The sequence below is a fragment of the Colletotrichum aenigma genome (genome assembly GCF_013390185.1).
Source record: "Colletotrichum aenigma strain Cg56 chromosome Unknown KSG_Cg56_contig08, whole genome shotgun sequence".
NCBI classification, from domain to species: Eukaryota; Fungi; Ascomycota; class Sordariomycetes; order Glomerellales; family Glomerellaceae; genus Colletotrichum; species Colletotrichum aenigma.
This window is the reverse complement of record NW_023500914.1, coordinates 1135979-1154636: the sequence shown is the minus strand read 5'-3', so window position 1 is coordinate 1154636 and position 18658 is coordinate 1135979. Positions and strand designations below refer to the sequence as shown.

The window sequence follows — 18658 nt, the reverse complement described above, 5'->3', positions numbered from 1 at the left end:
TTCGTTGGTGTTGTCTCTTTTTGGGCGTTCAGGAACTGGACGCCACTGCCCATAGATGTTCGGCTTGACCGAAGCCTCCGGATCGGGTAGACGTCGAACACGGACCTCTGTTTTGTCGGCTTCGTCTTCTGAATCATGCAAATATATGGGATAGACCTCTATCTCGTCGATTTCGTTTCCTGAATCTGGCTCTGACAGTATGCAAGAACCTTTACCGAGAGATTTGGATACCGGCTGTGAAGAACTTAGAGCCGAATAGCAGACTCTGCATCCCGAAGGTTGAGGTTTCTGCACCAGAAGGCTTTCATCCAAAGTCGGCGTTAGGTTTCTCATAGATCTCAGAGGTGCTGCTTGCGCAGTGTTTGGCTCCAAGGGCGGCGCTTGCCCACTCACGAGGGTCGAACAGCTTCTGCTGACTAAGCTATCTTTTTCTCCTATTATCAAACCCAACAGATAAGATATAAACAAACTAGGATCTAGCGCTTTAGGCCTTCGTTGGTTTCCACGGCCACTACTGTCCTCGCGTATATCTGAAGCTGCCTTTTGCTGCTAAGTCTGATTGCTATTATGTTGACTCCTCTTGACTTTAGTACTATCTGTAGACTTTAATGCAGTGACGTAATAGCAGCTGTAGTCCTTCTTAATATTGCTTCTATAGTGTTTCCTGGAGTCACTTCTGGAATTAGTATTCTCGCTATTCCAGCTGTCTGAGAAATTAGCCTGTTGGAATTAATAACCTATGGTTCGTATAAGCTTAGGACTATATAAAGATAGCCGGTCGAATAAAATGAGAGAAAGGGAGAAAAGGAGAAAAAGATTATAAGGCTTATCTTATATAGTGGAGACTGTTTCTGTCTAAGCGAGGTATATTGAGATGCTGATAAAGCTTCAGTTATAATACGCCTGTGGAAAACTCAAATATTTATATTATTGAATTTTGTGAAGAAACGCATAAATTTGCGTTTCTTCTGATAAGCAGATTAGCACCCCTAGCTTGTTGCTGATGTTATAGGTGCAACTAGCTACTTATATAGCAGCACTTATTTGCGTTTGCCTTACCTAAAACCCCTATTAGTGTGCGATTTATTACCCCTTTACGCCACTTTTACCTATTTATACATATTAACGCTAAAAACGCATTAATTAATATAAATTATTATATAAATTAATTATTAATAGCTTTAAAAGAGCTTTTTTTACTAGAATTTATATACTATCTTTTTTTTTATCTTTACAGAGTTAACTCCTCTTAAATATATATATTAAAATATTATAGGGGGCTAGAACTATTATTAAATATATTAGTTTAAAACTTATAATATTATTATTATTTATCTAGCAGGTATTATTAGTAAATTAATATAACATAGTTTATCAGTCAGCAATAAATATCAGTTAGCAACAAACTTTTTCCTATCCACATAGTGGGTGGTATTTACTATTACACAACCACAACACATTTAATTAACTATTCCTCATTACTACTCAAATCATTTGACAATTCCACATCCTTAGAACAGGTTCTCGCATTATGACCAGTCTCACCACACACACCACAGCGTCTCCAAGCTGGCTAGGCTCTCTTTAATGGAACCCCCTCCTCATCCTCTTGAGGTGCTGGATGTTTCCCTCTTTGTTTCCCTCTTTGTTTCCCTCTTTGTTTCCCTTCAAGCAAAACCTGAGATTCCTCTATACTAAGTGCCCCTCTAAGCTGGACCTATATTCTTTTAGCCCTCTAGCGCTTAGCAAGTGCTATATTTGCATCCTTAAAGGTATAAAGCTGATCAGTTAAAATAGTGATTAAGTGTGTTATTACTTATGCACCTTTTAATAATTGCTTAACTACAGTAATAATTAGTGTTAATAAGCTTCTTTTATAAATAGAGATATAACTTTTGATAAAGTTAGACTGTGAGATAGTTTGTTATGGGTTAGAGGGTGTTTATAACTGCTAAGGTGGTGGTGTTAAAGGGTTAGCTATAAGAGGTGTAGGCGTCTGTAAATATATATCAAGCTTTTTGATGATATAGTCTAGGTCTTATGGTGAAATTCTAGCGCTTTAGAAAGCAGACCTGATGTTTTCCTTATTAAAACCCTTGTTGTGGGCCTATTAGAAGGCAATAAAGAACTCTGACTTAGTGATATGATTTATAGAGGCTCTGATGAATAGGTTGATTTTATTACTATATATGCGTTTTAAAGGTAAATAAAGGGTAATATCTAATAGCTATAGTAGATATAATAAGTATGCAGGTATACTAATAGTTATAATATTATTCTGCTTATAATAATTATTAAATTTAGCTGATAAATAGCTTTTATAGCTGTTAATAATAAGCATCTAGTAGGCGCCCTCTGTTTAGTTCTTAATATATTTATTAAAGTGTTTAATCCAGTTAAGGCCTATCTGATTGTCCGTCTATCTATTAGCTATAGGTTTGATCACCTAGTTGCCTAGAAAACCTAATTCTATAGTCTAACTAGTAAGGTGATATACACCCTTAACGATTATAAACAGAGGGATACACCACCTGCCTAAATTAATATATTTAATAACTATAGCCTATTCATAATTATTAGGCTGGACAGACTTTGCTTTGCTATATCGATCAGTATATATTACTACTATCAACGCAGTAATTATACCTATCATAAAGCTAGTTTTATTGAAATTATATAGGTTCCCCTCTTAGATGCTATACTTAGCCATTATGTTGCATAATAGCGCAAACCACTTTGATATAACCTTAGGATCTTCTTAAAAAGCCTTTTAATAATCATATAGATAATTAAACTTAGTTTTCAGAGCAGGCTGTAAGTCCACAAACCGCCTAGCCTATCGCTTACTAACAGGCTTACTATTACGCACTCACAGCAGGAGATTAGCTATATCTTCCACACTACTGAGGTGTAAAGGAAATCCTTTAGAATCCTATTTAATAATATATTAGAGAAGTGTTTTCTCTTTGATTAGATTAAGTTTATATCATTAGGGTTAGTTAGGTTTGCATCAGGGTTGATTGTTCATTCTATAGCGCATAGAACTTTTAGGTACACCATAAGTCTTTGCAGTATGTAACACACTTAGCTTTCGGCTGGCAGCATGGGCTGATTGGATCGCCCTAATAGCTAGAAGTATCTTATCTTCTTATGTATAAATTGGCATGATGGTTGCAGAGTAATTACGCGTCGAAGCTTTAAGTGGTTTAGTGTAAACTGCATTTGGGAAAAAGTTTGTTGCTAACTGATATTCGTTGCTAACTGATGAACCACGTTATATTATTATAAAGTCTAAATATAAATTAACTATTAGTATTATTAATAAGTTTCTTTTTATTATATAATATTTATAAGATTATATTTTATCTTTTAGTAGTAAAATACTTTCAATATATTAATACTAGAGATCTTATTATTAAACCTATTTAGTAATATAAAATATATATAATATAGCTTTCTTATTATTGATTATAAGCCTTTCTACTTAAGTTAGCTAGGTATATAAATAATTATATACCTATAGGAACTCTTGATATGTTAGATATATAAGTATAAACCTTATAAGTATAAGAGAGCATCTTTTTTAAACTATAGAATATTAGACTTAAAGATTAATTATATTTATTTTTTTATTATTATTATTTATTTTATTTACATATAGCTTTAGCTACCCTTATTATAGCTTTTAGCTAGTAAGAAAACTATAATAATTAGTAGTATGACTTAATATCTTTTTTTTATAACTTTTCTTTTCTATAACTTTATTATTATTTTTCATAATAGTTATAAGAAAATAGTATAAGAGGAAAAAGATAATCTTGAGATTTATACCTAACTTTAAAGTATAATTTTAAGATTTCTTTTTTTAAGTTTCTTAATATAACTTATAAGAAAAAGTAGTAGGAAAAAAAGAAGTTTATAGAGAATAATAATTAGTAGTTAATATTTACGCTTAATTACTTAAGTTCTTTAATTTTATTACTTTCTAATAATACTTTTCTTCTTAGTGGTAAGAATCTCTTTCTAGAAAACTAACTAGTAAGAAAAGCTATAATATTAAACTTAGAATATTAAGTAATTGCTATAAAGTTATAAACTTTTTAGTAAAAATATTATAACTATTAATATATTATTAGCTTTAGTAAGAGATTTTATAATTAAATTATAATCTTATGTTTTATTAATTAGGATAATAATAATACCTTTTTTGTTAATATAGATAATAAGATATAAAAAGAAGAAGTTTATTTAGAATATAGATAGATATTTTATTAGTCTAACTATATTGTAGCTATTAATAGTATATTTAATATTAGTTTATAGTTTTAAAATGTAAATTACTATTAATATTAGTTAAGTTTTATAACTTAAGAGAGGGATTTAATAGAAAAAATGAGAAAAACTTTAAATTATAAATTAGTTTTCTATTAATTATTACTATAGAATTTTCTTATTAATAGGAAATTAATAGAGGAATAGTTAGAAGTGTTCGCACAGGTATAAGCGTATACAGGGGCGTAGTATATGCGCCTATATAGTATAAGGTTATAGATGTGGTAATGTTATGATAAAAGGTAATAATTCTGAGCATTTATGAGCATTTAATTGTATAGATAAGAATAAGGGAACAGATGTATTGTGATGAGTCTGGTTGTTGTTGTTCGCAGGTTGCATCCTCTAGTAGGGAAAAGTGAGGGGAAAGATAACCTGAAACGTAACCTGCTAAACTGCTAATTACATAAGGTGCTTACGTAAGTATATGTATTACATAATCAATATTATAGTTATAAGTTATAATAAATCAAGTATTTTTTATAAGGTTTTATACCTTAAACTTTATTAATTTATTTTATATAGAATATTAAAGTAAGTTTAGCGTTATTATTATTCTTATATTATTATTATTATTATAACAGAATGTTATATATTAACAAGAAGTAATAATAAAACTATAAAATCTTATAATTCTAGTTTTTAGTAATTATTTAAAAATAAATCTTATTATGTATTATATTTAAACTATTTTTAATATTATAAAACATTAATGAACTTAATATTAATATTAATTTAGTTATTATTATAGGTAAATTAATAGCTATTAATAAAATATTCATATTTTTTATAGATATTTATTTTATTATGATAAGAATTCTTGTTAGAAACTTCTAATTAGCTATTTAAAATATCTAATTTAAAATCAATACTATTTTAAGTCTTAATAAGACTTAATAAGATATTTGGTTTAGTTTAATAATAGCTTTAAATAGTAAATTTATTATAGTTAAGCTAAATCCTACAGTAATATAATATTTTCTAGCTAAATATTAATAAGAAATAAAGTATTAAGCTAATATTTTATAAATAAGATATTTCTCATCATAAGAAATTAGATATTTAGATTTTTAGTTTAAATATAAAGTTTTACGTTTTAAGTATAAAAATAGAAATTATAAACTATTAAAACTAATTATTTTATAGAAGTATTTTAAATTAATAAGAATATTATTTAGGATAAAAGAAATAGTAATAATATCTTAGTAAGGGATATTATAACTTCTAAGATATAATTTATAAATATTTTGTTTTATTTTAGAGAGAGTTTATTAATTAGATTAAAAAATATAAGTTTATTATAGAAAACCTTATTAATAATATAAACTTTTATATTTTATTTAAAACTATTTTAAATATGGATAGTTTTAGATAAGTTTTATACTAATTATTACTTAGCTATTAATAATGTTTTATGATATTTTTAATTTAAAGCTTTAGAGATTATTTAATAAACTAAATATTAATAATATAATTAAAGGATATCTTATTTTTATAAAGAGAAAATATAAAATAGTTTAACATTAATTAAGAATACTAATTATAATTAATTATATTTTAGATCTAAAATCTAAAAACAATATGTTTTAAAGTAATTTTAAATAAAGAAAAGGTTTATAATTTTTATATAACTCCTAATAATAGGAATAAGAATAATTTTACTAATAATACTAAAATACAGCTTTTTGTTTTTATAATTTTGAGCTAAAAAATAATAATGATAACTAGAAAGATAAATAGCTTTGGAATAACTTATAAAATAATATAAAAAGCTAGAGATTTACTAAATACAACTACTTAAAATAACTAAACTTAAAAGCTTACTATATTTAGAAAGGTTTTAATATAAATAATAAAATTAATATTTTAGTTTATAATAATTATATCTTTATAGATATTATTAAAATCTTTTTTTTAATTTAGTATAAAAATAAATATTAGATTTCTAATAAATAGAAAATTCAAACTAAATAATAAATTTAGTTTTCTAAATATTAAATAATATATTAGTTAATAAAATTACTTGTTTTAAATAAGATTATATTATTATTATTTATAATATAGAAAATAGCTTAATTTATATAAGTAACTTTATTAATATTATAAGTTTTTTTAACTTATTTTAAGCTTTTTTAAAACTAAATAAATTATTAATATATAAATAAAACCTATCAAGAGGATAGTACTAATAAAATATATATTTCTTTAATTTAATATTACATCTAATATTAATAATAATATAAAAGAGATATATATGAATATTAATATGTTAATAATTTTCATTAACAAAAATAAATAATATATTTTATATAAAACCTAAAGTGTTCAGTAATTAAACTATTAAAAATAAATATAATTAACTTAACGTTTTAAATTATAAAATAAGTAATATTTGATTTCTATATTTTTAGAATAATTATTAATATTAATATTAATATTTAAATTATTATTATCATTAAAATTATAAACATCTTGAAAATTAATTTATTTCCAAGAACTTTATTTTATAAAAACTATAAAATTATTATTAATTCTAATAAAACTATTATTATATTTTAACCTATATATAATATAATAAGCTTTTTTTAATTTTACTAACTATATATAATAATTTATAAAATAAATAATATATTATATTATTATACCTTTTTAGATTAATATTCTTATTATTATTTTTTATTTAGACTTATTACATAGATTAAGCTAAGAAGATAAAATATAATATTATTAAATAGAATATAATAGTATTATAGATATAATACTAATAAATAATAATTAAAAGCTTATTTTAGTATAAAATAATATAGCTATTCTATTTATAATCCTAAAAAGTAAATAATTAAAATATATTATTAAAATAGAGTTTAGAGAAACTATTAATCTAATTTAGAATATAGATATTATTATTTTAATAAATAGCTAGCTACTAATTTATATTAGATTTTTAGTTAAAAAGTTCTCTTAAGTTATAATAAACTTTAATAAGCTTATAAGGTTTCTTGATTAGTTAATACTTTGAGAATTAAACCTATTCATAACTATAAATAATATATTATTACATAAAATCTCTAAATTTATTAATATTTTGGTAATTCTTAATAAATAGAATATTAAAATTTATAATAGAAATACAATATTTATATAATACCTTGAAAAAGAGTCCTTAAAAACGTTCTAAATAAATAGGATATTCATTATAATAAAAGGATTATTTTTATATTAAGTAAATAGTAAATAAAGATTAAACTTATTAGTAAATAGTAAAATAAAAAAGGTATAGTAAAACCCTATTTACTAAATATGAAAGATTTTAATTTTACTAAAAATATTTATAATAAACTCTATATAGATAATAAAATATCTTAAAGAGATAGTTTAATCTTAATTATAAATTTAATATTTATTATTTAAAGAATTATTAATAATGAAGAAAACAAGCTACATTATTATAGATCTCTAACTATTTAACTACATTATAGTTTTAGATATATATTTAATATTTAACTAAAATAATACTATAGTTATTTTTAGAAATAAAGAATATATAACTATAATAAATGTTATTAGCTTTTTTTATTAGCTATTTATTTATTTTAAATTTTGTAATAAAATAATAATAATTAGTTTTTATAGTATTAAAATCTCTAATATAGTTTTTATAAAATTGAAGAGTTTCTCAATATATATTTAGAGGTTTATAAATAAATTACTCTCTTAAAGAAAGAGACGGCGTATTTGCGGCCGTTTCAGGCAGGTTCTGCCGCCAAATTCAGCGGGACATCTGCCACAAAACCCTCGCCGCTTTAACCCAGGCGGCAAGGCCACCAAGCGAGCCAACCCTTGTCCCGTCCCAGGCTTGTACCTCGGGGTACCGACCAAAGTACTGACCAAAGTTCCTCAGCCACACCTCCCAGAACTGCCCAAATGGCCCTGCCAGTCACTCTTCACTCAACTGACGTTCCAATTCTTGCTTGGCGCGTCGCTTTCCAACAGCCAAAAATAGCCACCATAATGGGTCCTGCAATGGCTTACCTTCTCGTACTACATAAATCGCGGTCGCTGCAGTGCCTTTGCGAGCGGTTACCTCAATCCATCCGCTCTCAAAGCCTGACTATTACTACTCGTTTGGCCAGCCTCTCCGCCAGCAAGTCTTCTGTTGAAGGTGCGCCGTTCCTCGTTCCACAATGTCAAATCGCCGACGCAAACACGCGGTCGCTTATGATTCCGATGCATCTTTCTCGGCTGACGATGACTACGACGACTACGACGATGTTTTCGATGCGAAGGAGCAACAAGGTTGTTCGGATACCGATGCAACCGATGCTGAAGATCTTTACGAAGACGACGATTTTGATGTAGAGGACCAGGTCCGGCTCTTTGACGGGAATGTCCATCCACCCGAGTACTGGCGGCGCAATGTGGAGGGGTTTAACGAGGATCCTTACGCCTGTCAAGATTATAGCCCCGGGACGACGGTGCTGCTTGATGCCGTAGAGGAACAGTGGCGCCAGTAAGTGCCGGCAACAACTTATACTTTATAAGCTACTTACACTATATGTTTACAGATTCTGTAGTGTTCTCAAGCGCGACATAGAAGACTGCTACGCGACGATCTCCCTTGGCCTCCTGTATAACTTCTTTGACTGGTTCCTAAGTCAGAAGGTCGGTAAGGACGGTAGAAAGAAACGCGGAATCAAGAAGAAGAGCTCCTTGGGCACATACTGGAAGGTCTTTCGACTCGTCTTCGAGAGAGCCATGGGCGACAAAATTGACCAGAAGCTGAACCGCAGTATGCATAGGGAAGGTCTGTCCCACCACAGCGCCAACACTCCCACTAACTGGGTCAGGTTCTGCGAGATCTCGCAAAGAAGCACGATTTGAGCGAGCAGCGGCGAGCTAATCGCTGTATGACGATCGACGATCTCAAGCAGCAGATCGAGACGACGCTTAGCACGACAAAGAAATCGTTTAAACTAGGAGAGTTACGCATCCTCGCCGTGCTCTTTCTCCTCCTGCTTGCCCCGGCTGGTTCTCGACCAGAAGCGACTTTAAACCTGCGGTTCAAGGATATTAGGGTCGCTCTAGCGAGAGATCCAGAAGGCGGACCACATAAGCTTCTTCTTCGGTTCACACCAGAGTTCACTAAAACCTACCTTGGCGAGAAGGAACAGTGAGTATGGTCCTGGTCTGCTGCAATCTATGAGATATGCTGACATCTCAGGAAAACATACACAGTTCCTGAGACTATGTTCGACCCGTCCTTACTCCTAAGCCCCCACGTCTTCCTTCTAGGCGTCCTCTTCCGACACCGAGCTTTCAACGCATCCAACCTCACCTCGCCACACCATCTTGATATCCTCGATATACATCCCGGGGAACGGGAGCTACCACTACCGTTAAAGGAGGACCTGAACAACACCTTCATTTTCCGTCGAGCTGTTGAGACATTAACAGGCTACCAAATTTCCCCTAACGAACGTATATCTTCTGGCATGATGGCGGCGTGGATTAAGAGAATCGGCGAAATCCTAGGCTTTGAGTACCCTACGATAGCCTATAACTTGCGTTATAACGCAGCCAACGCGTTTGACCAAAGTGGTGCGTCTCATTCGTACTGCTGTAACTAGCTACGCTAATGTCCATCACAGTCGACGTCAGCGAAGCTCTCCGGAATCTTGCTATGGGGCATGGCAGCTCAGACCCGTTCCAGAGGCATTACCTCGGGCGGAACATCTCCGCCGACCTCTGGGGCATCCTTCGCGGACAAAGGCCACAGCAAGAGCTTATGAAGCAGTCTTGCAGCATTGGTCACTCTATCTCTAAACGCCGCCCTATCGATCTCACGCCGGATCAGTCTGCATCTGTCACTACGCATCCCACTATCAGGGAGCTGACGAGGGCCCTCCGAGAACTGCCACCAGGCTCCAAACAGTACAAAGAAGCTACACGAGCGATACGAAATGAAAAGCAAAGACTTAGGAGAGAGCTGAAACAGAAGATCAGAGATGAGTGGACTAACAAGCAGGCCACTGACGATATCGAGCGCCAAATCCAGGGCGTTGGGTTTGCCGAGCCTGCGACAGGAGGTGGCTGTCGACCTCAGGGCCCGGCACAAAAGCGATTGCTCGCCAAGCTCACCACCCCGATCGTGACTACACTCGATGGTCAATACCGACGGAGAGATGACGCCATCAACGCAGTGTCTGCGTACTGTTCTGTTCAGGAAGGATGCACCATACGCCGGTGTCACCCTCCGTTGACACCGAAGGCCGCACTTTTTGACCCACCTTGTGACCCGTCGGAGGCCAGCCTATTGTATCTTGCCACGCTATCTGTTTTTGTCACCAGTGAAAACCAGCGGCCAAGAAGATGCTTTATATGTATTGGCCAGGCCATAGGTCTGCCACCAGGCGATGAGGATCGGTTGGACGACCTCACCCGTGAATTTTATACCTCCAACGACCTAACCAAGCACTTCCGACGTAAGCACTTATCCAAAGTCGCAAATGGCGACAACATAGAGTGTAAGGTTTGCGACATGACGCTTGACCACAAGATGCACCTCCAGAATCATGCCTTCAAGATTCACGGCACTGTGTCTTGAGCACTTGTCTACGCCATTCTCCTGTGGGCGGGGTTTCTAGGTTAGGGATGATATATCGAGTTCCCAAACGCCGAGCGTAACTCTAGCTCGCACAATTCGACGATGCGATATGCCACAGCTACGAATCATGATACACTTAGCGAGGATGTAGGGGGCTCTTGTGGGTGGTATTTGGCATATGACTTTGCCCGACAGCAATACGGGGGTTTGCAGAAAGAGCCGTTTAGCTTCAAGGTCTTGAGCTTGCTTTGTGGATATAATTAGGATTCTACTTAATTTTGAATGGATGATAGCTTTGTGATTTGCAATCGTGACCCTGCTCATTGGATATGGGCTGAGCGAACAGGCCTAGTTATGACTCTAGTACTATTAGTTAGAAGTACCACGGACAGTTATAGAACCCGATATTGTAGGCTTCACGCATACTTCCCCATCCCCTCACCGGGAACGTTGGATGCCGAGGCAGGCGGACCTGCCGGAGACCGCTAGCGTGACTGTCGCCAAACTGACCGAAGCCCTGCCTAGTGCTACACTTGCTTCAGCACAAGCATCGATATGATATGGATGAGACTGGCATCGCAGAAGGCAACGTGGACTGCTACTTGGTCCTTAGATAATCGAGGAGGCGAAAGATCTACGTCAAGAAGCCTGCATCACGAGCCTGGACGATCATTGTCGAGTATGTCTCCGCCACAGGCAGGGCTATCCCTCCACTCGTCACAGTATTATGCTTCATGCCCGTCGCCAAGGAGGCTGCTCTGGCACGCGCTGCGAAACCCACATCCCAAGCACCTGATGCCGCGAGATCTTCAGTGCAGCAAGTTCGCAGGGTCCCGAGACCCAAGGCGGTGCGATGTTCCGCAAAGGGGACGGCTTGTGCTAGCTTTGACGGAGAATTCGACTGGAAGAAGAGACTCGAGGCCAAACTCGGCCCAGCCACGACAGCAATAGTCTTCACTGGCGACTTCGTTCTCACACCGTAAGTGGACATATTTCTGCTGCACTACGCTCTTAGAATGACGAGACACCTTAGTCGTGCAATATGAGCTTCTTAGGACCAAAATCCAAATCATGCTAAACGTAAATCCACAGCCAACACATAACCTGGTCTCGCACTCAACCTCCTGCGACAAAGTTAAGTCCTTCGAATTCAACTACCACAACGTGGGGTACGATGCCACAAACAATGCTACGGCTTTGACAGATGATTGTATCATCAAATTGGCCCGAGCCTTCCCCGCGCTCCAGACTGGCAAGTTGCCAGGAACTTCTGATCTTACCGAAAAGTCTCTTAGTGCTTTTTGCGAGCACTGCCCAGACCTCAAAGTGCTCGAGCTTACAGCAGCTTCGCGACGTCAGACCATGATAGCGGGCGAAGGGTTCAGAGTCATTAAGGAGCACTCGGAATGGCCCCCAGGTCTAAGAAAGTTGAAACTCAGCGCAGAGTGCTACGCACATGAGAAAACCTTCATGTCGCCGATGCGGAAAATGTCTAAGGCACGAGAGCAGCTCCTCATCAAACTCGTCGAGGTTAGAGAACAGAAGAAGTGGGGAGACTGGGAGCTGGAAATCTGGGATCGCGGAACTTATCGAAAGGGCAGGAAACAGCCCTGTTGGTGATATATGAACCGATCTGGATGTTTATTCTATGTCAGAAACAAATCACAGACCAGATATATATAGTCAGCGCAGCCGCCAACAACGCAAGGTCCAACTAAGTCAAGCAAATGAAGCTATTCAGACCACCCAAATAAGTAAGCCAACCCCCCCGATTTGGATTGGTTGATTTGACTCATGACTAAGGTACTCTGACCAATGAGCGTGCTGGATTTCAGTCTCCCTCCGTCCCTCACCCTCCATACTTCACCCACCAGCCCCTTCATCCCTCTCCTGATCGATGATTTCTTTCCTTAACCTTTGTTGACGATATAAGGCGTCGTTTTTCCCATTTAAATAGCTATATGTCTATCATCAGCTTCATCCAACCTTACCTTCCCAGCTCCTACTTGATCCCCTTATGGTCACTACCTCTGTAGCTGTCACCACCTCTGCCATACATACAAGGTGATATTTCCTTCTGTCTACTGTACAGTCTACTGATGAGGCTGTTCGTAGATGTTAGAGCCTCTCCATCTCCGACCTTCAACCTATCCTATGGGGGAAGCGGCGATTCGTCGTTGAGGAGCAGCTGGCCCGTAAGGAAAAGGCCGTACAACTTGGGTACGGGCTTATGGCGTCTTCCTTGTCAAACTCACACGCAACAACGAAGCTGGGCCAGCCTCCTGGTGTTGCCGACGATGTGACGAAAAGGGGCGGCCCGAATTCTTCTCCGCAGTCGCCACCAGCTCTGCTCAAGAGCATCTACGTCGGTAAGTCTTTATTGTCGTGAAGCTATTCACAACTTACTAATCTCATGAAGGGTTCATCATACTAGCCCTTGTGACCCCATTGATAGGCACAGGGATGACCTCTCTTCTGATGAGACAGCCACACCATCCCCTTCACAATGTCCCCGCCTCACCACCTCGAATATCCCTTGATCGAAGGTCGCTATTATTAGGGATCTCGCCCTTACTGCGATTATTGGTCAAGACCTTTCTTTCAACCACTTCGACGATACCTTCCTCCAGCGCCTCCTTCGCTTCCACAACGTCGATCTATTCGCTCAGGTGCCATGGGGTAAAACATCAATGGCTGACCACCTTGAGACTATATGGAGTCGAGGCAGAGCAACAGTCAAAGCTGAACTCCGCGATGCCTCCACAAGGATTCATCTCCCTTTCGACCTATGGACATCGCCGAATATTTATGCTTTTATGGCTGTCACTGCCCACTTCCTTAACTCAAAGGGGAAGCACCAATCGCGCCTCCTCGCCTTCACTCAGCAACAAGGAAACCACTTTGGTGTCGACCTTGCGACCACCCTCGAAGATACTGTGACGGATTGGGGCTTAGTTAACCGTATAGGAATAGTGATCTGCGACAACGCTACGAATAGCGACACTTGCTTGGCATCCTTCTACCCATGGATCAACCCCAGGATGACTTCACGTGACTGCAAAGCACATCGAATGCGTTGTCACGGTCATATCCTCAATCTTGTGGCCAAGTCCCTCCTCTTCGGCAGCGACTTCGAGATCTTTGAGGCTGAGTCGGAATTCTACCGGACAGTCCATCGCGATGAGGAAGATCTGAAACTTTGGAGGAAGACTGGGCCTGTGGGCAAGCTTCGGAACATCGTGCGGTTCATCCGCGCCTCTCCAAAACGGTCAGAACGCTTTAAGAAGGTTGCAAAGGCGGTTGGCGGTGGTTCTCATTACTGTCTCTTCACCAGAAGCTCATCAGAGCTACATTTAATCCTCAACAATAATACCAGGTAGAATTCGTACTACTTAATAATCGAGAGGGCAGTTGAGAAGAGGCATGAGATTCGGGCTTACCTTTAGGTCTCAACATGAGGAGGCCTCCCTCCAAATTCCTACCTCTGATCACTTAACGGATGAGGATTGGCTTTTTCTCGTTGAGGTTAAGAGCCTCCTGGAGCCCCTCTTTTCCAGACAAAACGAACGAAGGGATAGGGCAAGGGAGACGGGGAGGATCAGCAACTACCTACTCGCACTGAGGTCGTCAGCTCGGCGATCCTTCGACGAGAGCTCTCTTGCGGATCACGTGGAGGTTGACTGGGCCCGGCGAAGGGCTGAAGCCACTTCGCAGTTCCGTCGCCTCCGGCAGGGGTACCAGGTGAATCCTCGGACCTCTATTGAGCTGGCTTGGCAGAAGCTGAACAAGTATTACTCAGCTCTTGCTGAGCCACCCCTCTTTGCTGCTTTAATTATTCTCCATCCCTACATTGGTTTCGATTACCTCGAAGTATGGGGTAGAGATGGCCAAGGGGCATGGGTACGGAGTGCGGAAAAGCGGCTGGAGCGCTTCTTCAATAAGTGGTATAAGGACGACGATGTGTCAGTCATATCACTAACCTCCTCGTCAGCCTCATGGTTAGCCCCATCTTCACACGAGGACAGCCACTTCAGAGAGTGGCTGAGAAGTCGTCGCAGTCAGGAAGCAAGGGCGACGTCTGACGAGCTTAACTCATACCTCAGGCAAGCCCCAGAGGAGACGGATGACCCTGCGCGATGGTGGCTAGACCGTCAGGCTCAGGGATCGATGAATTCGTAGTTCATCCGTAACATCTAGAGAGACCTGTGAATAGCTTCAATTATTTCCTAATTAGGCAATCCAAGCAGTCACGTGCCTTTGATTCGATGGATTCATCAACAGGGCCAAATGAGCAAGGATTTGGCGGCGATGAGGCAAATCAACGGATATGAGGGCCGATTTGCTTTATTTGCTTTGGCGGATGGATGATCCATCCGCCCCCAGGTAGTAGGGTAGCGCAGAAGCCTGATTACAACGTCGCTAATGCCTACACCCACCTGGACCTCTACTTGGAGACATAGGCCAAGTAGGGCCTCCCCACGGGCGCTACGCGTAGCGCAGTGCAACGTGGGAAAGATAAGCCCGGCTCATACAACTCTACTTGAGCTATGCCGAAGATGACATACGCAGACAGGCACAACTCGCATTAGCTTTTGAGAGAAAAGGATATGCGGTAAATACTACGTGAATAATCATATGAGCCCTGAATAGCTAAGCTACGGCGTAATGAACGATGATGATACCTAGCAGCCATGTTGAATGAGCCGCGTTTGCCCGTTCCCATGATCTTTATGCGATATAGAGTTCAGTTACCTCACCGAAGTTTATGGCACTCTCGTAAATCCAACCGACCCCAAGCCTTATCAACGGTGAATTGCCTGCGTCAATAAACAGGACGTAGTATTTGCGATCTCCCATTTGTGCGTTCACATCCCTTCCTATCAACGCACACCGCAGCTCCTCACACATCTCGGGCATTGACTGGTCAAACCAGAGATGTGCGACCTCCTGTGCCTCCTCGTATGCATTCCATTCGTTGTCATGCTTTCTCTGAAACCGTATAGCTGTTCGGCATTTGGCTCCTCGAACCTTGAGACGTACTGGATCCTTGAGTCCTACCAGATCTCCCAAGAATCCGGCACTGGTGTCCCACTCGGGTCCGTTTTCAACGTCCAGATAGTCGATACGTCCCTTGTATGCCATCCAAGACCACGTTGGAGGCGGGAGGTGAGGAAGCTGAGCCTGACTGAAATCGAGAGGTCCGGAAAACTCATGCTCTAGTGGATCTCTAATTCGACGCCAAAGGAGGCTACGGTGCAGATATGGCCTGGTCCCAAAGATGCCATTGTAGACTCTTCCACCTTCAACTTCGTTGCCTTTAGTTATTGGTGGGTCGAAAACTTTGGCCATCGCAATGGCCAATGACTTGATTGCAGTTGGTCTATCCGTTGGCTCTGTGAGACCGTAGGTGGAATAATCACCGAAAAGAGATTGGAAGAGAGCGATCTGAGTAGCTACCGAGCGGTCTTTGAGGGACGCTGGGAAATTTGGATCGCTTCGGAAAGATATTTTCCCACTTCTTCGTTAGCAAAAGACGAACGTAATTCGCAACTGAAACCAGCTCACTTTGTCAGGTAGCCGAATGGGCCCGAACACACACCTCTTCCACACTCCAAGAACAGTTGCTTCTGTGTGAAATGGAGAATGCGACGCGAGAGGGTACGTTCCTGTAACACCCATGCGCGCTTGTTCAACACGCCTTGTTCAACGGCATCCCGGAAGTCTGGCCCGAAGTTCGTTTCCCAAGATTCGGGATCAGGGACTGTGACTGGCCCATTGAGAAATCCTTCATCGGAATTCCTCGCAGAGGTTGCAGCAATAGTGCAGTAAGCGTTCTTGAAGACCTCATACATTTTCTCGGACTCTATTCCCCAATCCTCTTTATCATCCTGATTGATGCAAAGAGAGTCGATCCAGAGGTATCGCTTACCAATCATCTTGGTCATAATGGCTGCGTGTTGGAAAGTTCTCGGCAGGTCCTCGAATAAAAACGTCCGGTTGTCGCCGCAGAACTGATACTTTGCTTTTTCGAGTTTCTGGTCACCCCATCTGCCCCAGCAATGGGACAGAGCGACGTACTTTGCCTCGCTCATCGATAGTTGCGATGAGTCGACAATGTGCACATTCCCGGATTTTTGATAGACCTCGTGGGTGGGAGAGACTGAATGAATGAAGTTGGTGGGCAGATCGTTCAAATCGTTCAAATCGTTCAAATCAATCAGCCTGGTCGGCAGATCATGATCTGTGTCGTTGAAACATGCCTGATGATCTTTATCACAGCAACAAAGCCAGGCTCTGACCAAAGAAATCTGATCCAAGACAGGAAGTTGTTGATTGCCAGACTGGTCTGGATACAGTGTAAGCATTCGATTTCTTGGAGCATACGCTCGAAAGCCTTACCACGCCTTATAACAAGGGCTCGGGGGACATCCATGATTCGAACTCGGTACCATGCGTCCTTACCGAACTGAATTGTTTACAAAAGGGTAAGAAGTCGCAGAGGGATAAGTTTAATTGGAGAGGGCCGGCACATACCCGCTGGTTCAGCACAAACGCAACACATCAGCAAAGACTCCATCATTATTATAGATAAGGCCAGGACTTACAATCTGTTTCACCACAAACACAACACATCAGCACCGACTCCATCATCATCATAGATGAGGCCAGGACTTACCCCCTATTTCACCACAAACACAACACATCAGCAAAGACTCCATCATCATCGTAGATGAGGCCAGGACTTACTTGCTATTTCACCATAAACACAACACATTAGCAAAGACTCCATTATTATCGTAGATGAGGCCAGAACTTACTTGCTATTTCACCATAAACATAACACGTTAGCAAAAACTCCATTATCATTCTAGATAAGGCTAGCACTTACTTGCTATTTCACCACAAACACATCAGCAAAGACTCCATCATCATTATAGATAAGGCCAGCACTTACTTCCTATTTCACCACAAACACAACACATCAGCAAAGACTCCATCATCATTCTAGATGAGGCTAACACTTACTCGCTATTTCACCACAAACACAACATATCAGCTAAGACTCCATCATCATCGTAGATAAGGTAGATAAGGCCAGCACTTACCTCCTATTTCACCACAAACACAACACATCAGCAAAGACTCCATCATCATCATAAATGAGGCCAGCACTTACTCGCTATTTCACCACAAACACAACACATCAGCTAAGACTCCATCATCATCGTAAATAAGGCCAGCACTTACGTACTATTTCACCACCAACACAACACATCAGCCAAGACTCCATCATCATTCTAGATGAGGCCAGCACTTACGTACTATTTCACCACCAACATAACACATCAGCAAAGACTCCATCATCATCGTAAATAAGGCCAGCACTTACTCGCTATTTCACCACAAACATAACACATCAGCAAAGACTCCATTCTCATTATAGATGAGGCCAGCACTTACCTCCTATTTCACCACAAACACAACACATCAGCTAAGACTCCATCATCATCGTAAATAAGGCCAGCACTTACGTACTATTTCACCACCAACACAACATATCAGCTAAGACTCCATCATCATTCTAGATAAGGCCAGCACTTACCCCCTAGTTCACCACAAACATAACACATCAGCAAAGACTCTATCATCATCGTAGATAAGGCCAGCACTTACTCGCTATTTCACCACAAACACAACACATCAGCTAAGACTCCATCATCA

General features: G+C 38.6%; 2 protein-coding genes across 2 annotated transcripts; both read left to right on the top strand.

Moving 5' to 3' along the window:
* Positions 1-8516: 8516 nt before the first annotated feature.
* CGCA056_v011840 (uncharacterized protein) lies at positions 8517-10936 on the top strand (the record flags this gene model as incomplete). The annotated part of the gene is made up of 5 exons (XM_037327084.1): positions 8517-8842; positions 8898-9121; positions 9190-9502; positions 9554-9930; positions 9981-10936. The coding sequence occupies 5 exons, from the start codon at positions 8517-8519 to the stop codon at positions 10934-10936; spliced, it is 2196 nt and encodes a 731-aa protein (XP_037173842.1).
* A 734-nt stretch (positions 10937-11670) lies between these two features.
* CGCA056_v011839 (Zinc finger BED domain-containing protein RICESLEEPER 2) lies at positions 11671-14316 on the top strand (the record flags this gene model as incomplete). The annotated part of the gene is made up of 5 exons (XM_037327083.1): positions 11671-11915; positions 11992-12466; positions 13059-13305; positions 13356-13375; positions 13483-14316. The coding sequence occupies 5 exons, from the start codon at positions 11671-11673 to the stop codon at positions 14314-14316; spliced, it is 1821 nt and encodes a 606-aa protein (XP_037174228.1).
* Positions 14317-18658: the final 4342 nt, after the last annotated feature.